The sequence below is a fragment of the Apis florea genome, unplaced genomic scaffold (assembly GCF_048593485.1).
Source record: "Apis florea isolate Af1SG1 unplaced genomic scaffold, ASM4859348v1 contig_3696_pilon, whole genome shotgun sequence".
NCBI lineage: Eukaryota > Metazoa > Arthropoda > Insecta > Hymenoptera > Apidae > Apis > Apis florea.
In genome coordinates, this window is record NW_028256809.1 from 3127395 (window position 1) to 3154388 (window position 26994).

The 26994-nt window shown below is 20.7% G+C and overlaps 2 protein-coding genes across 3 annotated transcripts; both read left to right on the plus strand.

Moving 5' to 3' along the window:
* Positions 1-5105: 5105 nt before the first annotated feature.
* WDR79 (Telomerase Cajal body protein 1 homolog) lies at positions 5106-7701 on the plus strand. The gene is made up of 5 exons (XM_003697398.4): positions 5106-5777; positions 5862-6676; positions 6759-6991; positions 7102-7335; positions 7407-7701. The coding sequence occupies exons 1-5, from the start codon at positions 5730-5732 to the stop codon at positions 7613-7615; spliced, it is 1539 nt and encodes a 512-aa protein (XP_003697446.3). The 5' UTR covers positions 5106-5729; the 3' UTR covers positions 7616-7701.
* Positions 7702-9020: 1319 nt separating this feature from the next.
* On the plus strand, positions 9021-25432 carry LOC100863587 (uncharacterized). Of its 2 annotated transcripts, none has more exons than XM_086914633.1 (16): positions 9021-9844; positions 9928-10248; positions 10493-10696; positions 10958-11249; positions 11303-11661; positions 11740-12319; positions 12394-12596; positions 12754-12897; positions 12999-13164; positions 13286-13493; positions 13557-13780; positions 13852-14253; positions 14402-17146; positions 17307-18775; positions 19260-19560; positions 21647-25432. In XM_086914633.1, the coding sequence occupies exons 2-16, from the start codon at positions 10151-10153 to the stop codon at positions 22358-22360; spliced, it is 8109 nt and encodes a 2702-aa protein (XP_086770759.1). In that variant the 5' UTR covers positions 9021-9844; positions 9928-10150; the 3' UTR covers positions 22361-25432. The 2 variants fall into 2 exon arrangements, with proteins under 2 accessions (XP_086770759.1, XP_086770760.1); XM_086914634.1 differs by having other exon boundaries at positions 11315-11661.
* The last annotated feature ends 1562 nt before the right edge of the window (positions 25433-26994 follow it).

A 26994-nucleotide genomic window follows, 5' to 3' on the forward strand; every position in this document is an offset into this window, starting at 1 on the left:
TATAATTGATTTAAAATAATTCTAATTAATTTAAATTAATTTAAAAAAATAATAAATATCGTAATTCATTTATCTAATATAATATCTTAATTCAAAATAAAAAAACTCTTTTATGATTTCAAATTTGTACATCACATGTATTAATGTATGAAAAAATAAATGAAAATAGATATGAAAGTGATATGAGTGGAGAAATATTTCAAAAGGTTATTGCCACGATCGACTTACTCATTGATCGTGTTTTGCTTTTTAAAAACTTGCCATTAACAATAAGTACATATATTGTTTGACGTATGAAGAATTAGTGCAGCCTCAGATTTATGAATGAGTACTTTGGGCGTGAAGATCACGTGGCGGGGCGCTGTGGCGCTTTAACGATCGAGAACATCCTGCCCCCTCCCTTCCTTGAGCTTTATCACACACTCCCCTCCTTTCTCCCCTCCTTTGATATGATCAAGCTGTACAGGATGTATCATTTATAGGATCTGGGTCGAACCAGGATTCAAGGAATGTGAAATATATTAAAGTTGTCTTGTAAATGAAACATGATATTTCTTAAAATTTGTCATTGCATAATAAATAATTTCTGAAGAATTAAAAGAGAATATTTTTTGAATCAAATTGTAGAAAACATTAAATTCATATTATCTTATTTAGTTTTAATTATCTATAACATTTTTAAATCCATTTAAATATAAGCAAAGTTACGAATATCATTATTTTCAATAATTGAAATGTTATTAAGTAGTTTTAAATTTTTTTTTAAATTTTTAAAAGCTTAGGATATAGAAAAAAGTAATAGAACGTTAAAATTTAGCGGCTTAATTAAAAAAAATTTACTACTTAAAATTTTACTAATTAAAAATTTTTTGTATCATTTATCAATTTTAAATTTTTATAAACTTCCTTATTTTTTTTTAAATATAATATAATTCATATTATATCGTAGAATAACCGATGACGTCTTGGATGTCGTCATCGCATAATATCATTAATGGATGCGTATTATAGTCTCTTGTTGCAAAGGACACTCACACTTATAAATGTAAATAATAATTACAAAATAGTTAAAGATTAATTAATATATTATGGAATATATGAAAATATTTTAAATTAAATAAATATTATATAAAAAAAAGAATGATTATAAGTTTTTGCTATAAATTTTTTCTCTTTAACAATAGTAAGGAAAATATATTGTATAGTTGAAAAATTATATATTTATTGATTTATTTTATAATTCATTTTATAATTATTGATTTTAAATATAAAGAATAATTATTCAGATTAATTATCCTTATAAGATAGAAATTATTGAATAATTTTAATTAATTCTCATAATAATCCATAATCTTATTCATTTTTTTATAATTCTTCGATTAATCTCAAGCATCAAAAGAAGATTTGATCCAAATTTTTTAGTAAAGGATGCAGAACAATACGTGGGTGTATGTATGTAAGTACAGTATGGGTGTAGGTGTAAATGTGGGCGGGCTAGAGAAAAATGGATTGGCTCATTTTTTTTGACAAATATATGTATTCACAAACATTTAATTTCACAACAAAAGAATATAAAACTTATTGTATTAGTTCATATATTTAAACGAATCGCGGTTGATTCAAATTATAAGTATATAATAAAGCATAATTAATTTCTAATAAATTATTATATTTCAATATTATTAGAAATAAATTATATTTCTTTAAACATGAATAAACACACATACACTATAATAATATTGTTCATTTCTAATCGTATATATAAATAATGTTTAATTTTGAAAAATGCATAATATATGTATAACAAAGTTATAATAAATATATATATTATCTATATAATATAACTTAATAATAAGTTATAAGTTATAAATGTAGATTATCTAAAAAATTGTCGTAAAATATTGTATTTATTGATTAAAAAAGTAAAAATGAAAATCTCCATATAAATTTCAACATATACATATATATATATAGTGAACTTCTTTATCAATAAATGAATCATAATAAAATTCAATATTACAAATTTTTCTTTAAATACTGAACTTTCCATCAATAGATATCATTCTAAACCTCGATACAATGAAAAATATAATTTTTTGCTAATGATCAGCCATAACAAAATTCAATACTTCGATTTTTTTACGAGAAAAATTCAAAAAATTTCAGTTGACGAAACGTACAATGACATTTAATGCATTATGAAATTTGAAGGCGAGAAAAATCGAAAAGTTCTCGTGAATGGAGTAATTCGGTGAATTGAAACGGCATGTAGCGGTAGCTAAGTATACACATATATGTATATTCTCCACCCACGCTTTATGCGCGGGCGTCGCGACGAAGGCGTCGTAGCAGTTTCGCTCTTCCGATGACCTTGGAAGCACCCACGCGCCAAAAGAGACCACACTGTGCGGGGGTGGTTCGTTCATCGACGTTCCTGCCACTCTTCTCGATTTTCCTCCCCATTCTCTCTCTATGTATTTCCTATACGCAATATAGAACGCGCGTGCGCAACTCAAGCGCGTAAATGCAATAGTTTACGTTAAACTCATTATTTTCATTTATGTAAATATTTTATTATTTTTCTTCCTCTCAAATTTATTATTTCAAGTCTATTTGATAACATTTTCAAAAATTGAATTAATTAAATATCATGGTTGAAAAAACTAGAATCAGTTACAACTTTTCTATAAGAAAGAGATATTTAATATCTTGCAATAAAGATATTTGTTTTTATGAAAAGAAATTCAATTATAAATTGTAAATTATAAATTGAATATAAAAAAGATTGTAAATTCTATAGTGTATAAAATTATATAGCAAAATATAAAAGTTAAAAAAAATAAGATACAAATTAAACAAATTTTTATAAATAAAAATTAAATATAATAAATTTTGTTATATATCTATTTATATTTATATTTATTATTACAATTAAAACTATTATGTTGTACAATTAACACTATTTTGAAAATAAATATATTATTAAAAATATATATATAAATACAAAATTAAAAATTTATCATTTTATTACAATTTACAATATAAAATTTATAATAATTTATTTTTCTTTTTAAAAATAAGTTTAAAAGTAATTTTATGTAAAAATTATTTTAAGGAATAAGTGTACGCCATTGTAACAGCTAGGAAAGGAATAGTTTCTCTCGATGGCTTGTTTAATGGTTATCTACTGTCAGCCTGGCAATACAAAGAAAAAGGGCACAGTGGATGGTAATTCGGTAAGTGGTGGGGACAGGTACAAAGAGAGTTTGCTGATATTCGTAAACAGTTCTGAACTCATCCGTTAAGAAACGTTAGTTACTTACTGTATATCGTTTCCAACAACTATTTCAAAATTTTTTTTTAAATATTACAAAAAAATAAATATCATTCTTTCTTTTTCATGAATATTTTTCATAAATATTCATAATCAATCATTACGAATTTTTTTCTAAAAAAGATATTGAATAATATTATTTAAAAATTTAAAAATAATTTTGAATATTAATTAAAGATTTAATTTATATTTAATATTAAATAAATTAATAATAAAACTAAAAAAAGAAAAATATCAATTGTTATATTTCATTATATGATGAAAATAAAAAAAAGGAATTTTATATGATAATATATGTTATATATATATTGTATATTTAAGAATTATTTTTTACTATGATTAAATTATATTATACTATGATTAAATTATAATTAAAAAAAAAAATGAAAAATTATAAATATTTAATATAAAATAAATTTTTTTTCTATTAATAGAAGAAGAAAATAGTTTTACGAATTTCTCGCGAATTTATTATTAATAGATACAAAAACATTTTATTTAAAGAAAAAAGACCTTTGGTAGAATTTTTACAAAAACAAGACTTTCACTAGATGCAGATGTGGAACCTATTGTATTTAATGCTGGATGCATCTATGGCGTAGGACTAGAAATTCTTATTTTCGTAAATGCAATATGTCGAACTTCAAGAAAAAGATTTTTATAATTAGAAATATTATGATTTTATGACATTTCAATAATAAATATTAATATAAATGTTGAATTGTATATATAATAAATAATAACATTTGAATTATACATTGAATTTCAATTATGAATTTGAAATAAAATTATATTAATAAATATTTTTATTTATTATTAATTAATAAAATTTACATTATTAAATTCTATTTCAATTTTAATAAGATTATTAATATTAATAAGATTATTTCATCTAAATAAAAATATAACAAAACTAAAATGTCATCTTTTTTTTATCAAAAATATATGCAGAAAGAATAAAAATTTACATATTATATTATATTTACATATTTATAGCAATCGATTTATCATTCTGAATTAATCATTTTAAATAAATAAATAAATATATATATATTTATATATATTTGTACAATTGATGTAATAATTATAATATAAAAATTAAAACAAAAAAAATTAAATTATGTATTAAAAAATTATTTAAAAAAAAAATATTAAATGAAGAATTATCTAATCAATTTATCTAATTATGTAATTTTATTTGAAAAGATTTTACTATGATTTAAGCAACATATTATATGCTATGAAGTTATTTAGTTTTATGATTTGAATTGAATGTTGTGAGTTTTTCTTAAGACATTCTTCATTTAAACTTTCTTTATATCTGTACATCTTTGTTCCCTTTTTATACTTATCTCTTTGTAGCTAAAAAGAATTTTCCTGAAAATTCAACAAAAGATATGCTCAAAATTAATCTGTAAAATTTTTTTAAATAAAAATAAAATATGATTCCAAACATATTTTTTTCAAAAATACCATAAATCATTTAAATATTATATTTCATTATTATTTATTTTCATTCAAAAATATTAAAAAATAGTAATAAATTAAAAGTAATACTTAATTTTTTAAAAATTAATCTTGATATTACTAATTCATTATCTATTAATTTACTTTATATTATAGTTAAAATTAAATAATAATTAAACTATTCGAACTATAGTTAAAATTAGTTCTATTATAATTTCTATCACGTGATTAGATTTGTTTCTAGTGATTTGTCTCAAATAATCTAGTACATAACTAGTTGTTAGTGAAAATAAAATATCCCTATATGGAATATTGTTTATATCTTCTGATTAGTTAAATCAAGTTTTTGATGAAAAACATATTGAATAATGATAATAAAATAAAGTATATTAAAATAGTTTATTGAAAATTTATTAAATAATTATTAATTATATTAATTACAATCATAATATAATAATAATTTATTAAATAATTTACTTTTATATATATTATAACATATATGATATATAAAAAAACAATTAATTTTAATGTTATTATATATTTTTTTTTAACTTATGTGTTATTTTTTTTATATAAAAAATAATATTGTTTTTAATAATATAATATAATACTATAAAGTATACTAGAGAATTAGAATAGAATCTTAATATTTGTTTAAATTTTTCATTAATGTTTAATTGTTATTGTTATTAAAATGATATTATTTTTTAAAAAAATATTTTGTAAATACGTAAATTTATGATAAATTTATGGTAAATTTATTATTTATGATAAATAATAAATAATTGGACAAATTACATATAAAATAATAATTTTAATATATTTTATGCAATTTAATATATTTAAAAAAATATAAATATTTAAAAAATATATAGATAAGAATATAAAATTAATATTCTAAAATATATTCTATATTATTATTCATGGAATGAATTTTAAAATTATGGAAACAACTGGAGAATTTATTTTAAAAATGGTAAATTTTAAAGCTCATATTTAATATTTATTAATAAATTTTCATTTTTATATAAAAAAATTATAAAATGATATTATATTTTAGACAGAATCATTGACAGTAGAAGAATCATTAAATTTACAAGATGTAAATATAAAAGTTTCACAGGATTCTGAAAAGGATAAAATTATATCAGATGAAATAAAAGAAAATATACAAAAGACATCAGAAGTGAATGAGAATTACAATGAAAACTTGTTAGACATAATGAATGAAGATAAAGTTGTAAAAAAAAAAATAACTGAAGTACAAAATAATGAAAATTTATTAGATGTAATACAGGAAAATGAATCTGTAAAAGAAAAAATATTAGAAATACAAAACAATGAAAATTTATTAAATATAGTACAAGAAAATGAATCTATACAAAAAAAAATATCAGAAATTCAAAACAATGTAAAATCAATCAATATAGAACATGAAAGTAAAGTGATGAAAGATAAAGAAATGACACACTCAATTCAATTTTATTGTAATTGGAATAATTCTCCAAGATTATTATGCGAAGCAACTGAGGAATATCAGTCAACAGAATCACGTGAAAATTTTACAAAAGGTTGTCAGTGGTCTCCGGATGGAACATGTTTATTAGTACCTTCTGAAGATTTTAGAATTCGAATTTATGAGCTTCCTAGAGAATTTTATTCTGAGAAATTTCCTTTAAATTTGTTATCCAAAAAATTTTCAGCAGCATTAACAGTAAAAGAAGGAGGACTTATATATGATACTTGTTGGTATCCTTTTATGAATTCATGGGAACCTGCAACTTGTTGTTTTTTAAGTACAAGTAGAGAAAGTCCTATACACTTATGGGATGCATTTAATGGTGAATTACGAGCAACATATCGTGCTTATAATCAGTTAGTAATATAAATATATATTAATAACATTAAATTATGTATGTTATAATATTATAAATTATTATATTCTATTTTATTATAGAGTTGATGAAGTAGAAGCTGCACTTAGTATTCAATTTATTGATTCTGCCAAGGAAATATGGGCTGGCTTTAAAAATACCTTAAGAATTTTTGATGTAGAACAACCAGGTCGTCAAATAAATACTATTCAATTTAAAAAAGATTTTCCAAATGTAATAGGATTAGTTTCTTGTATTCGAGAAAATCCAATTATGCCAAGATTAGTTGCTTTTGGTACTTATTCTAAGTATATTGGTAAGTACATAATAAATAATATAATATAAATAATAATATATAATAAATAATATATAACTATGAAAATAATGATAATATTAAAATATTAATAATTGTGTTTATTTTATCAGGTTTATATAAAGATGGTCCATTATGTACTTTTAAGACAGGAAATGGTGTAACTCAAATTGAATTTAGTCCATGTGGAACAAAATTATTTTCAGTAGTTAGACGTAGTAATGAATTTTTATGCTGGGATCTTCGTAATCCTGGTATTGTGCTCTATTCTCTTGAAGGACGTCAGTCTGACACAAATCAAAGAATTCAATTTGATATTAAATCTAATGGAAAGGAAATAGTCTCAGGTATGTATAAATAATTATTAAATATACTATATTGTTGAAAATATGATTACTTATTATTTTTAATTGTTTAGGTAGTACAAATGGAGATCTTATAGTTTGGGAATTATCAGATTGTGAAAATCTTAATGCAAGATATAAAATAAAATTATCTTGTGATTGTATAAATGGAATTAATTTACATAAAAATTTACCATTAGTTGCTACTAGTACAGGCCAAAGAATATATGATAGTACAATACAAAATAGAGATAATAGTGTTCGATTATGGTCATTTTTTTAATTGAATCATATAATAAATTATTGTAAATAAAAATCTAATTATTATTTTATAAGAGAAATTTATAAATAAATTAATAATTTTAATAATCATTTTTTATAATTCAATATACATATATAATATTAAAAGGCTCTTTTGAAATAAGTTTTGATTATAGACATCAAAATAAAATTTAATATGCAAAAATATCTATTTTATATGTTTGTCATTTAATTTTGTATGAAATAAAAGTTCTTTTAAACAGAAGTTTTTTTAAAAAGAATGGACTTATTTTATATATAAAATGAAAAACTTTTAAATTTTTATATTTAATTTATTGTATATTAAGATATTATCATTATATATTAAGATATTATTATAAAAATGTCTTTTTATTTTTTACTTTATACATTTAATACAGTATAAATATTATTATATTCTCTTTAAATATTTCATTGAAAAATTCACTTATATAAAATTAGATATTATGGTAGTAATATCGTAATATTTATATCAATCAAACAAAATTAAATTAATTATATTTCGAAAAATAAATTCGAAATTTTGCATATTTTTTTCTAAAATCAATTATTTAAAGATATTTTACATATTTCTTAATATATATAATATAAATATTTTGATATAACACATTTTGATATATTAATGAATTATATAAAAATAAAAAAGTCAATAACATGATTAATATATAAAATATATTTCTAATAAAAATGATATTTTTTTACATCTTATATATTTTATATTTTTTTATAATATAAGTTTTTTTATTTTATGAATAGATTAATATATTATTTATTTAATTTAATACAAAAATAAGAAATTTATTAAAATTTTAAATAACAATATATATTTATAAATAATCTATTATTAATCACATTAAAAAAATGATTAAAAAATATTTAAAATATTATTAATGATTAAAATATTATTATAAACTCAATATAATTCTTGATTATTTAAAGAATAAATTAAATTTGGAATGTATAATATTATTTTATAAATATTTTATTTATATATATATATATATAAATATTTAAATTTAATTTTATTATTTCAAATTTTTTATTGACATTTAATTTAATTAATCTTAATTTATCGATATTATTAATATATTATGGATAATTATGTATATTTATAATACATATACGTAATATAAAGTACATATCAAAAAGATATTCCCGCGTTTTATAATTTCATAATTATTATTAGATTAATTAATAGATAATTTATTAACAATCAAATTTTTTGTAATATTTTAAAAATATTTTTAATTTATATATATATTATAATAATAAATAATTATAATTATTTAAAAAATATTTTTAATTAATACAATAATATATAATTCATCTAAATGAAAAATCTATCATAGAAGAAAAATACTTACAATAAAAATATCTTGGTATAACTTTTAAAATTAATTTATATTGAAAAAATATAAAAATAAACATAATAACAATAATTTAAATATACATATACACTAGAAAACTTTTTTATTTTTATAATAATACATTTTTGATAAAAAATATAAATTAATACTCTAAAAGTATTTTTTATAAATACGATGTTAATTAAATTTTAAATAATTTTTTATTTCATAATTTATCTTTACTAAGTTAATGTAACTAAATTTTTAAAAAATTAACTAAATTTTTAAAAAACTATTTAATAATATCATTTATATGAATAAAAAATTATATTTCTAAACAAATTCAAATAAATAAATACATAGTTTATTCTTCATTTTATATATTAAAATGTACATCATTAGTCACAGTATAGTCACAATCAAGTAGTAAACTTCAATTCAGCATTGAAATAATATATAATAGAAGTATATGTTTTAAAAGATAAACAGTTTATATTAATATACATTTTTCGAATTATATCATGTAACAAATGAAGTATATCTATAATTAAATTATGTGATAAACTAAATATGAGAAAATAAATATTTTTATTTTTATAATTAATATAATTATTTAATTAATAATTTTATAAATTCATTGAAAACGGTATCTGAAGTTATATATGTACTTTGCAAACTCGCCGGGAATGTAAAACGTTAAACTGTTATATGATTATACTTCCAGTTGTATGTATCTCTTTTTAAAACAAACTCACTTTTGTTGCTTGCGTTGTGATATCTTGGCGGCAATAGAAAGGAGAGAGGGAAAAGAAGGTAGGAGAAAGGTAAAAGTAAACAGTGAAATGAAGAAAGAATTAAAGTAGAAGGTGTGTACGAATATTTGCTATGTATTAATGCGTGCTAATACTTAATTATTGTTACTACAACCTGTTTTCTCGGCTGTTTGTAGGAGGATAATTTTTAAAGATATTAAAACGTCTGTAAAAGACAATTCCCAAAAGGAATCAGTAAACGATTCCATTTTAATGTTCATGTAAAATATTAATAGTAAGGTTGTTGAAGACCTTATTGTAAATTCAAGATTTTCGCAGAAATTTTCTTTGTAGACACATTTGTGATGTGATGAACGAGATTTTATTGATGTAATTCTTTGCAATACAAAGACTTGCAGAATGGCTTCTAATATGCAATCTTTCCCGCGAATGCTGAAAATGTTGCGGGAAAATAGCAATATCAAGGAAAAACGTGAAGCTTTAACCTATATTCGCAGGTACTATTGTTGATATTTTTGCTTATAAATCGATATATATATATATATATATATGTGTGTGTATGTATATGTATATATGTACATAAATTATTTAATAAAAACTAGATGTTTCTATATTAAATTATGGATACTTTTCAAAATATTTTTTAATTACATTAATATTATTCTTTAATGATAAATATATTATTGATTTTTTTATAAGAAAAAATTTTACTTAAATTTTATAATAATTATGTTTTTTTAGTAACAGCAAAAAATTAGAATCTACACAAGTTATTAAAGAAGAACAATATAAAGAATTATGTAAACTAATTGTAGATGCATTTGCAAATGGAAATAATGACATTCAAAATGAAGCATATGAAACATTAAATGTAGTTATCCAAGAGTTTAAAGATCATACTTTGAATCTATTTGAAGCTATATCACAGATAAGTCGAAAACATAGGTTTGTTTATATAAAATATTTAAATATTACAATATTATTGATATTGATTAGATATAATTTTTTTATAAATTAATTTTTCATTCATAAATAAAATCAAAATAAATTATAAGATATTAGAAGATATTAAAATATTTATTAAAATATGTTTATTATATTTAGGTATATATTATTTTAAGATTATTTGTTAATGTTAAAATAACTTTTCATTATTATTTCTATAATATTTTTCATATTTTATTAATACTTTTATTGTAATTTCAGATTAAAAATTCTAAAATTATTAGAAGTAGTTGAAGAAAATGCTATATCAACATTTGTACATGATCCACATGCTGTAAATTTTTTTAATAATTGTATGTGTGCAGTACAAACAAATACAATGCCATGGATTGCACCAACTGCATGTGTAGATAATCTTCAAGCATTAATAGATGCTGAAAGTAAATTTTCAGATGACCAAAGATTAGAAGAAGAAACAGTTAATTATTGCATAACTTTTTTAAGAAGATTATATAAAATGGCTGCAGTAACATCAGATATTAAAGTTCAAAGGGTATATTAAAATAATATTTGTAATAATATAAAAATTTAAAAATATTAAATTAGATATTTTTACAGTTTAATGCAATATTAATAGATAAAGTAATGGTATTAGCTTATATGGGACATAAACGACAACGAGGTCCTGCTTTAAAACTTTTACAACAAGCTCTAACTGCAAATATATTACCACATGTTCGTACCAAACTAGCATCTGCATGGACTCGATATATAGAAGCAATACAGTCTACATACTGCAAACGTATGTTACTTTTAGTATCTGCATGTGAATTAGATTGGGCTACACAGTGGAATGTTAGCATCCAGTTCCTTGGTGTGGATCTTCACCGTGGTGCTGGTTTAATAAATAATTTATTAAGTGTAGAAGAAAAGGCATTTAAATCTACTGATACAATTATACGCAGGTATGTATAAATGATTATATAAAAAGTGATACTATACAAAAAAAATGAAAAATAATAAAATATTTTATACTTTTTCAGGCAAGCATTCCTTTCATGGAAATTATTGGTGGACAATTTTGCCTTAGACCCACATGAACTTGCTAGTGCTAGAAGAATAAAGTTGTTATGTATTCCATTAAATGCTAAAAATAGTAAGACTGAATTAATAGCATTGACAAAATTGGAGGTCTGGTGGCATGTGATCATTAAACTTTATAAAGATATTTCTAAATTTGTTAATCCTGTAATTACACAATTCCTAAACTTTTGTTTTGGACCTCTTGGAGATACACCATTATTATCTTCGAAATTTGACATAGTAGCTTCTCCAGGAAAAAGATTCTTTAAAACAAAAGTTGTTGCAGTAGATGCTTTATATCAATTTCTTGTTTCAAAGCAAGAAAATCATACTGCTCCAGTATTGGAAGAAAGACTTCCATATCCTATATCTGATGCTATTTTTCAAGAATGTTATAAAAGTATAATTCATAGTGTAGGAGAAGTTCTACTTGTTTTTAGTCAACTTACAGATGAAGAAATGAAAAACAGATATCAAGTTGGTAAAATATTATGGAAAAGTTTAGTCAATTATATACGCGAATCAAAATTGGAAGATAAGGTTAATTTAAATATTATTTGAAAGAATACTTCACTATTTAATATATATAAATGATAAACAATATTATTTTACAGTCTATTATGTACAAGGATATAACACTAGTTATTACAGAATTAACAAATTATGTTAAAAATAAACCAATGATTAGAAATTTAATTCTTGATACAATTTTATTTGAAATTGCTGATTTAAGTACAGATTTTAATTTTCAAGATGATACATTATCAAAGTTGGTATTTAAACTTATACAAATTCCAATTTTAAATGAAGCTAAAAAGTAAGTATTCATATAAAAATATTTCAGATTTTAATTACTAATATACTGTGATCTTAAATAAGAAAAAAATGTTATATAAATCTAGATTGTTAAAAACTTAATTTTATTTTGTTTATAATTAATTTTTTTATTTTCTTAATATAAAATTTTTTTTAAGGGATCATTATAATGCATTAAAATGTCTTTTCTGGCAATGTATTAAATCTCAAAAGAAAAATATCTATTATTCACATGCATTTAATTGCTTAAAAGAAATGTATGAAAAATTACATGCACTATTAAATATAGCAAATAAAAATGAGTAAGTTTAAAATAGTTTAAAATAATAATTAATATCAATTATAAAATTAATTTTATTCTATATTTTTTTTAATTTTATTATAATTTTATTATATTTTTCAGATCTATCATTTTTGAATTATGGCTTATGTTAGGAGATGTGTTAGGAAAATATATGAGTGATATTCAAGAAATTAATGAAGGAAATACTACAGAACATAATTTAAAGACTGTTCAATCTATTGTAGTATTTCCATTTATATATATACATTTACAAGATCAAAAACAAGTTAGTTTTATTATGTTAAATAATTTCCAATTCTTAAATATTACGATAGATCTTTTAATTATGATAAATTTGAATAATAATAAATATATCTTTATTTTAATTTTTATTATCTTTATAACAGATTCAAGAATTGGCAAAAGCTTGGAAATATTTATATAAACATTTTGAAATGCGAACAGACCTTATAACAACTGTAAAATCTAACGAAATTTTATTAAATATTGCAAGTATTATGCAACATTCTATAACAAAAAACAAAGAATCTCCTTATCTTACTATACACTGTTTGGATATTTTATTAAGCACTATCAACTATAAGTTATTACTGGGTATGTCAATATTAATCAAAGAAATAATTATAATAAATATGTAAGATAATTTTTAATTTTCAGTGAATACAGAAATTCCATCTGTTATACATCTTATTGTGGATCTTGTATTATATTTTTTATCTGAAAAAGAAGCTAAAGAATGTGAACTTGCTCTTAAAGCAATGTCAGCTACAATTATTACTATTTATGGACATAATCCAGAAAAAATAACACCATATTTGCAAGTTTGTAAATCTGTAATTGAACTTATACTTCAGTCTGAATTAGAAATGTTAAACAAAGAAGTATGTATTCTTTTTATATTATTTTAATTGCATAACAAAAACATAATTAATTTTAAATATTTCACTTATAGATAGCAAATACATGGGAAAGTATAATTAGCATTTTTAAAGAACTTGGTAAAGTGATAAATTATGATCTTTTTTCATCTTATAAAAAACTTATTATTCAAGCTTTAAATCATTCAAATGTTGATATTCAAATTCAAACTGCATCTCTCTTTGAATCAAAAGATGTATTCAGTGATAGCATTAAATTATTGTTGGAAGAGATAGAAAAAGAAACAGGAAAAGAAGTATTAAATATACTAGAAATTACAAAAAAGGAACATGCTCAAATTGAGAAATTAAACCAAGTAAAAATAGTTGGTAGTTTTTTAAAAGGATCTAATAGTCCAAAGTTGATAGTTAAAGAATCAGATAAAAATATGGATAAAAATACAGAAAAGAAAATATCAATTGATTCTGATTCACAGGTATACATATATATAATTTTATATTTTTTATACATACATTTTCCCTATCCGCATAGTTCTTTATAGCATATAAGGCAATTTGATTATAAATATATTTTATAACTATATATCTATAACTAATTTAATATTTAATATTTTTCAATTGTAGGATTATGTCTTTATTAAAACAGATTTAAAATTTGATGTTAATCGTTTAACGGAACATCAAAAAGAGTCTTTAAAACGTAGAAGAGAAGATATACCAGCATTATATAATGATTTATCGCAATCTTCTTCACAAGATACTCAAAATTTGCAAGAATGGTTTGATAAAAAAAATAAAATTTTTGAAGAAACAGAAAAGGAACATAATAAAAAAGATAATATATCAATAAAAAATATCTTGGATGACGATGCAAATAAAGAAAACAAAATTGAAATACAAGAATTAGAAACAATTAATAAATCATTTATTGAAACTGATACAAAATCAATGGATAATGTTGAACGAAATATAACATTAGAATCTGTACAAAAGACAAAAGTTACTGTAGACAATAATGAAATTTTACTTATAGAAAAACCGGCAGTAGTAGAAAATGCTTATGACAATGCAGAAGCAAAAACTTCAGCAGATTTTGTATCGAAAAACTTAGATACTAATATCCAAGAAGAATTGTTAAAAAATAAAGATGACCAAAGACTATCTCCGTCTGTATTAGATAATAGTAAGCGGCGCAATCGTTTCAATATTACTGTAAAATCTACTTTGCCAAGATCGGAAGAAATTGTTAGTAATCAACCAGAACAATATTCAAGTACAACTGAAGTTTTGCAAAGAACGTTAAGGACAAAAATAATTCAAAGCAAGTCTGAAACAACCAATAAACAAAAAGCTTCGGAAAACATGGAAAATAAATCGACCAAAGAGGATAGAAAAGGTATTAAACGTAAATTGGATAACGAAAATGAAGGAACTAATCTGCGTCAACGGAAGAAATTGATGGATACGACTAGTGATGTTGATAGCTGTAAATCTTCAGAAAATGATAAAATTTCGATAGATGAAGCGAATTTGAGTCAACGTACCAGGAATGAGATATCTCGTTTACGTATAAATATGGTATTTGACAGTCCTTTATCAACTAGTCGTCGATCTAAGAGCCACGAAGATAATAATAAAGAATTCGTTGCTAAAAAATATTCAGTAGAAAGCAAAGGTGCTAAATTAAAGACTGGAGACATAAAAGTAAGTGACATGAGGAAAGCTCAAAAACTTAATGACAAAGAATTAAAAGTTAAGGCCAGACCAGGAAGAAAAAGATCTGATGAAAAATATTTAATAAAAAAGGATAAAAAAAATGAATCGGAAGAGCAAAAAAAAGCGGAAGAAAAGAAAAAAGAAGAAATTAAATATGTAGAAGTTATTTCCAAAAATACAACGGATAATAAATGCGATTCATTTGATATCGAAAAATCTATTGAATCTAATGATGATGTTAAATTCAATGAAAGTAAAAGTAACACTCAGGATGATATAGAAGATGTAATAGAAGATTCACAAGGATTATCAAAATTAGGCAGAAATAAATTGTTAAAAGTAAAACTTGAAATCAATAAAATTGAAGATATAAAAAAAAATTCACAGGATAGTAAGAATGAATTAAAAGAAGATAAAGAAATAGATGAAAAAAAACAGAAAGAAATTGTACAGACAGAAATTATTTCAAAAAATATAGATAATAAATATGATTTACTTGATACAAAAAAATCTATTAAAATTAATGTTGAAATAGTTAATAATAATAATAACAACAACAATAATAATAACAACAACAATAATAATCATAATAATCATAGTAATAATAATCATAACCATAATAATATAGATGATATTAAATCAGATAGTAATATACAAACTATGAATCAAGATCATGAATCTATTGAAGGAAAAAGTCAAATTCATGATGATATGGAAGATATAATAGAGAATTCACAAGAATTACCTGAATTAGAGAAAAAATATGATGAAAAGCAATATTTCATAAAAATAAATAGAATTGAAGATATTTCTTCTTCAGTGAAATGTCATGAAGTTACAATTGAAGATAAAGAAGTATCTGAAATTATTTCAAATAATTGTGATAATGACAATACTGAAGTTCCTAAAGATAATATTAAGGAATTTGAAGAAACCAATGAAATTAATATGATTGAACCAAAGATTTCTTCTTTTGTTATTGAAAATAATTTATGTGATAATGAAAAAGATACTATAGTTGATGTGCAAAAAATAAATGACGGATTAGTCTCTAAATCTTTACTCGAGTTTTCCTCACCTAAAAGTACTATGAAACGTCAGGCAAAATTTAAATCCTATTCATCTTATTCAACACAAGGACGTGCTGCTCATATGATAGGATTAGTAACAAAACAAGCTAGAATGGAAAGCGAATCCTGTGTTATAAATTTAGATGATGAACTAGTAAGTAAAAAAATAAAATCCAAAGATACAGATAATGATATATTGCTTGGAAAGAAAGAACAAGGATCTGTATTGAAAGAGGCTGATAAAATAACAGCATTATGTAGTAGCAGACAAGAAAAAATTTTTAGTAATATGAGATCAACAGATTATTGTCCTTCACCTCCAATAAAATTATTTTCTAATTTGAAAAATGATGGAGAAAAAATTTTCTCAAAAACAGACAAATCAATAGATAATGCACTTGTACAAAATGATACACAAACTGATAAAATAGGAGAAGAAACTGTACTTGAAGCAGATGAATTACCAATTTTGGAATGGTCAAATGCAAATCCACCTTCATTAAATGCAAGTCCAAGTGCAAGTATATTAAAACGTCAACGACAATATTTTCCAGAACCTGATTCAGATATAACTCCTAATAAGGTAATTTTTAAAAATATTTTAAAATAGTTTGATAAAATGTAAAATAATTGCTTTATTTCATATATTTTTTATAATATTTAATTTTTATATATTTAAATAATTTTTAATATAATTTAACTTCAAACATGTTAATTGTAAAATATATTATATTTTATTATAGAGAAAGAGAGTAAGTTTTGCGGATCCTCCGGTTTCGAAAGAAATGGGATATGAGATTACATCTACTGATTCACCTCATAAAATTAATAAATTTACGTCACGTGGATTATTAGCACGTAAGGATTCGTCATTAAGATTAAAACAAATTAAACAAAAATTAACATCAGTTGATTCAGATAAATTAGAAAAAAGTGAAGAAATTGATATGACAAGTGTATCTGAAGTTGACTTACAATGTGAAAGAGAAAATGAATTATTAACAAAAATAGCTGAAGAATTAGAATATTCAGAGAATGTCACAATAGATAGTGATGTACAAACATCATGTGATTCTGCAGAAAATGAATCAATAAATACCGTTCCTATAGTAGTTAATAAAGATAATAATATTAAAATTAACAATTTAAATGTTGAATTTGAAATTACTCAACATATAGAATCAACATCTATGAATAAAATAGATCAAAATAAAGAAGATAAAATTTTAGAAAGATCAAAAAATAGTATTAATTTAGAAAATAATGATTCAGCAACACAAACAGATATATTTGGAGTAGATGCAAAAGAAACTAGTACAGAGACTTCTATTAATATTGATACAAGTGCTATACAAAATACATCTATTAAAAATAATACATTAGATCTGCTTAAATTCAATATTGGAAATGATTCTATAATAGAACATTCATCAGAAAAATGTATAAATTCTGAAAATTTAGAAGATACAGCAGATGCATCAAATCTTACTGAATTGAATTCTTCTGCAAATTTAGATGAAATCTTCTGTGGAAAATTAATAAGAACTAGTACACAATCAACAGAAAATTTACATGAACAAGATACTTTACCAGTCACTGATTCAGTATTTGGTAGTTTACCTTTGAGTCAAGATAGTCAATGTACAAATGAATTTAATGTAGAAATTTCACATCCAGAATTATTAGATTCAATTCAACCTATATATCCTACATTAATATCGTGTAAGGAACCTATAACATCTATCATTGAACATTTGACTAATCCTCTTTGGGTGCAACATTTATCTACATATTTTATAAATAGAAATATTCAATCTATTGGTGATCTTGCACAATTATCTGAACGTGAAATAAATAGAATACCAGTTAAAGGTAATTCAAAACTTGAATTTGTAAAAAGTGTATTAAAATGCTTTGAAAAAAAATATGTTTCAAAAGAATTAAATAATACAATGGAAAATGTAGATAACGTTTTAAACAATGAAATATCACGTTCTGTAAATATTAATGTACTTTCATCTACACTGAAAGTATCTCAAGAACAAGTATTACAAGACATTACAACAAATATTGATGATATACATAATAAAGTAAATCATAATGTAACATTAAATCAACCAAGTTCTAGTAAAATTTGTGACGTTGTTATAACCGACAAGAACATAGAAACAACTGTATCAAAATCATCAGATATAACGTCATCAGATATAATGTATGTTGATAATAATTATCTTTTATTTTTTGACTTTAATATTAAAATATTATTATTATATTTAAATTTAATATTATTTTTATTCAAAATATATTTTGTATTATATTATTTATTTTTATTTTTATATTTATTTTTTTTTAATATCAATATTTTTTATTTGCTATATATTTAATTTTTTGTTATAAATATATTTGAAAGTCACAAGGACTTAGTTACTACTACTAAAATACTATATTGAATTTATACTTTTCAGTCCTTCTTTGTTTTTCATCATGAATAGATTTAAAGCAATGAGCTTATAATGAATAAATATCTATAATCTATTTTTTGATAGAATGTATTTATATTTATATCATAAATTTATTAAATTGTAAAAATAAATTTATTTACATAGAAATATTTCTGTGGAGATAGAATTTATATAAAATACAAATAATATTATTTAATATTTATATATTGTATAATAATATTCTATTTTTTTTAGACAAATTATAAATGTACCAATGTCACCTAAAATAATTACTGCTTCTACATCAGAAAATATTATTGGAAATTCTACTCCTTTTGTTAGAAGTGCAATATCATCTATACAAACAACAAAAACTGTTGGAACTTGTACTAGTAGTGATTCTATTTATCTATCTAAGACAGGAGTGAATAAAGCAACAAAATCGGTCGCAGCACAAATGGCTTTGGAAGATTTATTAGATGAAATAGATGTTAACTTAGTGCTAGAAAGTGCAGCAAGAAGATGCACTCCAGATAAACTTCTTATCCAATATAAGGTAATTTTAAAATTTCATTTTAACATATTTATATTTCAAATTTTAATTGCTGCTAATGTAGATTTACATTTAAATTTGTTTTTTATTTTTTATCACATGAACTATAAAATTATTACAGAATATAGAACATAAATTTTATATTTCTTTTCTGTAAATTTATAATAAATTTTTTTATTTTCAAATTATATTATTACTTATTAATTTATAATTTATAATTTTTATCTTTATCTAATAATAGAAATATGTCATAATTAATTTTTAAATTTTTATAATATATTTTAATTAATATTTAATATTAAGATTTAATATTAACATTTAATATAAAATGAAAAAAATAGATTATGAGTGCATTATAAGTTATAGACATCTGGATTTTTTACTAATTATATTATAATTTCATCATTTAGATTAAAAATAATAACATAACTTACATTTGATAACACAGCAAATTAGGAAAAATAGTGGTTTCAAAAAAATTATCATAAAGATTTGATTGATTTATTATATGAATTTTGAAATAATGTGTGGAATTGCAAATGAAGACATTTTTATTTTCGATGTTTATTCATGAAAATGCATGACAAATTTATATAATAATTTTCTATTTTGATATTTGAGAAAAATACAAAAAATATATATATATTATAGGACAAGAATGATAGAAAATATAGAAAAAAGTATATAGAAAAAAGTAAATATAGAAAAAATAAAAAATTTGTAGAAATATTTGATAATAGGTTAATATCTTACGTATAAAAAATACCTGTGTATTAGTTTGTACATATATTTAATTTTTTCAGTTTTGTATTAATATAATAAAAAATTAATATAAATATTGGAATAATGGTGAATGAAATTTCTTTTTAATAATAATATATTTAATAACATGTTCTATAAATGTTATAGATTGACAGTTTGTTCGCGTATATAACTTATATAAGTTTTATATCATGCTTATTTTATAATATCATAAAAATATATGCATTATTCATTCTAAAAAGATATATAATAAAATAATATTATAATATTATAATATTATATTATATTATAATATTATAATAAAAAAGTTAAGATAGAAATTGAAATCAGATTATTTTCAAATATATTATAGAATATTGGTAGATGATATAAAAAAAGTTCTCTCTAACATATAAAATTTTAAACATAAAAGATATTTATTTATTTATTTGTCTATTTTTTTATCTTGGAATTATATATCTAATCCAAAATTTATAAAATTAATGTAATATCTTCAAAACAGTAGTTTTTAGATACAAAAAACTAATGTTTTATTAAATTTATATTTCTGAATTTATATTTTTTTTTATGTTGTGCAACAACTATATATAAATTTTTTTTATTTGTATCAGTGCTTTTTTAATGTCTTGTATCTTTACTTTATATTAAAAAATAATTAAGATACTTGGCGATAAAATGGAATAGTAAACATATTTCGATATTAATTCTCATCGATCGGGATAAACTCTCGAAATTAATGAGTTAGAGTGTTGAGTTAATTCAATGAACAAGAATTAAGTGCCATTGGAATATTAATAAATTGTAAGTTATTTGTTGTTAATTATTAAAGTAAAAATTGATTTTAATTTCTCATTTTTATTTTTTTAATAAAATTGAAAAAATTTAAATAAATACACATAAATATCGATATTCTCACATATTTTTATATTTTTTTTGCAAGATATAAATAATTAAAGAAAATTATTAACTTTTATAAATAAAAGTTATTTCCTGAATTTAATTTTTAAATTAGTTCTTTTTTATAATTTTGTTATATATTAACTTTATTATAAAAGTTCATCATTAAATATTTTAACAGTTCTTTTGATTAATAATAAACGTTTTAAAATATCATTTATTTCTTAATAGATATTTAAAATAGGATACAAAAGTTAGAATTATTTTTTAAATTTATTTATTTATTAGAATTCTGACTGTAAAAATTAAAAAATATCAATATTGATCAATGTTCGACTTGATCATTTCGATTTGTTTTGAGTGGAGAGTTCAGTTCGAGAATTAATAGATTATATTAAATAAAAATATAAAATTTTTGTTTTTTTTACAGGATAAAATGAGACATGTATCGCAGGTAGAATTGGAAACTGAAACTATCAAAATACTTGGCGCTGAAAATAGAAAGAATTGTAATGAAATAACATTGAAAGCAGCATGTCGCGCTTGTGGAATAAACAAAGTTTTACTTCGACTTCCTGATATTTTCAGTACTGACAAACAATTTTTCGTAAAAGTATTAAATGCTTACAAAAAAAAGATAAAGACTAGTGATTGTATGGATATTCTTGATTTTAATGAAGTTAAGGACGCTGTTTGTCAAAAATGTACATCTTCAGAATTTGCTGAAATGTTATCCAAAAAATTAAAAGAAGAAGAGCAAGAAGGAATAAGAAAACCCATGACAGAGTTATCTAGTTTAGATGCAATGTTGAAAAGAATGCCAATGGATGTAATCATTAGCCATACAGTAGCAAATGATGAATTAATACCGTCGCGTGTCGTTTTAGACATAGCTTTACAAAATAATAGTCCAACTGATATAATACAAGCTTTGGAATCTCAGTCCTCTGTTGTTACTCAAAATGTTTTCAACAAACTTTGGTCTTCCCAATTTGCAGTCGAATATATTAATCAATGTAAATCTAAAGAGGATTTATTAAAGATTTTCAAAGCAATTAGCTTAAAACTCAGTCAGCAAGATCTTCTTCAAGCATTTTATGAATCTATGAATGTTAAATTAATGGTAAAGCAGGAAAATGATTAAAGATCACATTTACATTTACAGATCCTTCTGTATAATAATTTTTATCATTAATATTGTTTATAAACGTAAATTGATTCTCAATAATATGATCCTCGACATTAAAATGTATTATATATTATTTTTTCTTCTTAAACTAAGTTTCATGAAGAAATCTTTTAGTGATATTATATTACAATATAATGACAAGTAATATGACATTTGTTAACAAATACTAAAATGTAGAAAATATTTATTAAAAAAACGATTATTTTTTTTCATTATAATTTAACATTTTTAAATTCTAATTAAAATTATGTCGAATTTTGTCAATGTTCGACTTAATTAACTGTGTTCATTATTTATTATATTCTCATGTAAAATTTATTATACAAAAAAAATATCTAGTTTCATTTATATCAATTTGCATATGATTTATTTCATATAAAGATATAAGATATGTTTATATTTGCTATCATTCTTACTTTTATTTTATAAAATATTATTGAAAAATTTTCCATCCAATGATATAATATATAATAGTCCCAATCACTTTTTATTAATGATTTTTGACTACAATTTTACCACTGAAATAAAATAGTTATTCTTAATTATGTAATTAGTTCACTTATATAGAAAAGCACTTAATTACACATATAAATATATATACATGTGTAACAAATATTTTATTTGTTTTTTCTTTTATCCTTTGACGGATATATTGTAAACAATTTAACGTTTATAATTGAATTAATAATTAGTAATTCTATTGAATAAAAATTCTTAGTAAAAAAATTGTATTCAATACATTAAAATAATTTATTATGACTCAGAATATATACACTTTCGCCGATGGATTAAAAATATTTTTTATTTTAACTAATCATCATATCATTAGTTTATTTTTGGCATTTTGAAATAAAAAATATTTTATTATATATTAATATTAATTGAAAAATTAAAATATTATTTCTGCAAATATAAATTTTTTTAAATATACTATATATATAACATTTAGCATACAATATTGTAAATATTACACATGTATATTAATAATTATTAAAAAATATCAATAATCATTTGCTATATATCGATTACTATATTATTAATTTGTTCAGAATAGATATCATAGTCGAGGATCGGATATAAATGATTGTCATTTGATAATTGTTTTTCAATTGAGATATAATTTTCAGAATTAAATTTTTATTTCTTACAGAACTCTTGCTCTATCTTTTGTTTTGAATTAAATAAAAAGGAAAAAAGGCTAAAACGAAGTTAAAAAAAGAAAACTTACAATTTAATGTTTACTAATTTTTACTTTAATGTAAAAAATTTCTTATGCAAACTATAATGTATTTTGCATAAACTGATACTTTATAGATTATATATTTAAAAAAATTTTTTTGCGTAAAGAAATGTATCTTGTAAGTAATATCTTGCAATCATTTATATTGAAAATGAAAAACCTTAAAATAATTTAAACCTTAAAATATATTTTCAAAAATGAATAGAGAGTCAAATAAGTTTATACTTTCTATTGAAACCTTGTTTGTAAAGTATACTAAATTCATTTCTTGAATTATTATTGATAAATATTAAAATTATTTTATATATTGAATTTTATAATGTCTCTCATCATTAATTGTATCAAAATTTCCACTGGTTATAATAAGGGCCAGTTTTTTCATTAAATATTATATTATTTGTTAGGACATTTAGTTTGTGTATACATATGTATAACACCTCAACATTATGTAATATGTAAACAAGAAAATTATCATTTTTATATTATTATTGATTGCCAATTATTTCTACTCGGTTCATTGTATGAATATGATAAATTTATTTCTTAAAATCTTTTTTATCGAAACTTTGTTTGTTTACTATTGAATAATGAACAAGTACTTATTATTCATTGATTAAATTTTAATGTTGGGATGTTATATAATTTGAAAAAAAAGTTTTGTACATATGATATTTAATATTCATCATATCGCTATAAGAATATAAGAAAAATTATATATATAAAAAGAAAAATAAATAAAAAAAAAAGAATATTAAATATACAATAGTAAATGGTTATTGTAAGTGGAACATTTATTATTAATTATAAGAAACGATAAGCTTTAAATATTAGAAGTAAGCATTTTTACAATGTTCTCGAGATATGGTGACTACATGTCAATCGTTATACATGAATATTACGATCGATGTGAAATGTACGAGTGCCTCGAACGAACAAATATCTGTGCATTTTTGACTATCGAAGTTTCAAATTTAATTTCATTTCATGAAGAACAAAATATAATAATAATAATAATTATAACAATAACACAATAATAATACTATAATGATAATAATTTCCATTAGCGAATGTAGCAAATTATGTGTTCATGATTAATCGCCATTTTTCCATATATGTTACAAATTAATTGTCTAATTGTAAGTAAATGTTTAAACAGCTTTCTCCTTTCTGCATAGTATGTTTTTTTAATACGAAGAATAATATTTCTTCATTTTTATTACTTAAGTTTTAAAATTAATTTCTTTGAACCTTTTGAATTTTTTAAACGAAAATATAAAAAAAAATTAGATATTAGTCAAATATTGTGTATATTTTGGAAATATAGGTCTTTTCAGTTAAAATTTACTTCATTTATTTTTCTAAAGAATTTTGATTTACTTAATAATTTTGTTGTTTTTAAATTGTTTGATACAATATTGATTAGAAATCTTAAAAATCTTAAAAATCTTATTTGTGATAAGAGTATCTGTCTACGTATTTATTCGTGTGAATCTTAAATTTAAATTATTCGTAAATTGTACTTTTCTATTTAATCTGATTCAAAGGAGATAATGAATACACGTTTGCTAATTCATTAACATATAGATACATATGCATATACATATACGTATATAAATAATTTTAGTTAAACAACAGTATATAGGTTTTCTTGGGTCTTAAATAACATAATACGCGTAGTAATAAGAAATTATGCAATAGCTTGTACACGTATCCATTGTGTGACCTGTAATGATAAATCAATATTTTATACAAAATTGATAAGATACAATAAATAAGTTTTATAGTCATTTTTTGCGTATTTTAACTCTTCTTTTAAAATCTTTTCTAGTTATAGATAGTTTATAAATAGTTTTCAATTTATTTTCATTCTATTTTATTTTATATTTTATTATATAATATAAAAATATATTAAATAGTTTGAAAAAATTAAGTTCACTTAAAAAATTCAAATAATACTTTTTTTACTAATTGATGAATCACCAATAATTTAGATTAATAAATTATTATTATTAGATTTAATATTATTATTAATATTATTATTATTAGAATTAATATATTATTATTATTAGATATTAGATATTATTAGATATTAGATATTAATATATTAGAATTATTATACTTCTTAAATAGTGAATTCCAGATTTATTATTTTTGTTTTATTAAACAAATTATTTAAATTATAATTTAATAAATATAAATATTTAATAAATAGTGAAGAAATTATATTTTACTTTCTATGTATTAATATAATATATGTATATAATATATATAATATTATTTCTTAATATTAATGTATATACATACATATATATATAAAATTATATTTATAGATATTTTGATTAATTTTGAACTAATAATTTGTCAAATTTTTGTTTAGCAGAATTTTTATATTTGATATAGTTATTCATTTATTTTCGTATAAAAATAATTGCATATTCGTCTTATTTGAGATATTACGCTTATTGGATCGAAATCAGAGATGCTTTCAATTATATTTGAAATTGTATATTCCCAAAGAAACTTGTATCAAAATACGATGCCCGCTTTTCGACGTCAGGGATGCGCACCATATTCCGGTTTTTACAGCACGTGTAATCGATACACGAAATCTAAAGACTTCTGTATTTATTATTCACATTCTATTTTTCAATAAATTAATAGAAAAAAAAAATAAAAATTTTGATATTTATTATAAAAATTGTCTAATCAAATGTATAATAAATTGTATTTATAATTTAATATTTTTTTCTTAGTTAATTATTTCTTTACGATTTTAGCAATTTAAATTTTTCTACTATCTTTAGATTTTTAAATGGTATTATTATAATTTTGTCAAAAAAATATAAAATTTAAACATAGAATATTATTAATGATATTTATTTCATTGTATTTATTGTATTTCATTCAATATAGTATATCAGAGATTATTTTAACATATTTCTAAACATATCAAGTTAAGTATTTAATTTTTAATATAAATTATAATATAGAAACATAATTTTTTAAATTTTGTATTTGCAAAAATGATTGAGAAAAAGAAAGTAAATTTTAAAAATTATTAAAAAAAAATTTAATTTTAATTTATATAAAAATATAGATATTATTATTATTATAAATATCAATTTTGATTAATTATAATTAATTAACTTATTATTAATAAATAATAAATTTAATAAATATGATTAAAAAAATTTTTATACATATAGCGAATATAAACTTTTAACTAAGAATTAAAAATTTACTCTAAGAACAGAATTCGTTAAGAAAATTTAGTATATTTAATTATTAAAATATTCACATTTTTTTTAAATTAAAATTACGTTTTTCATAAAATTATCGACATTTTTAA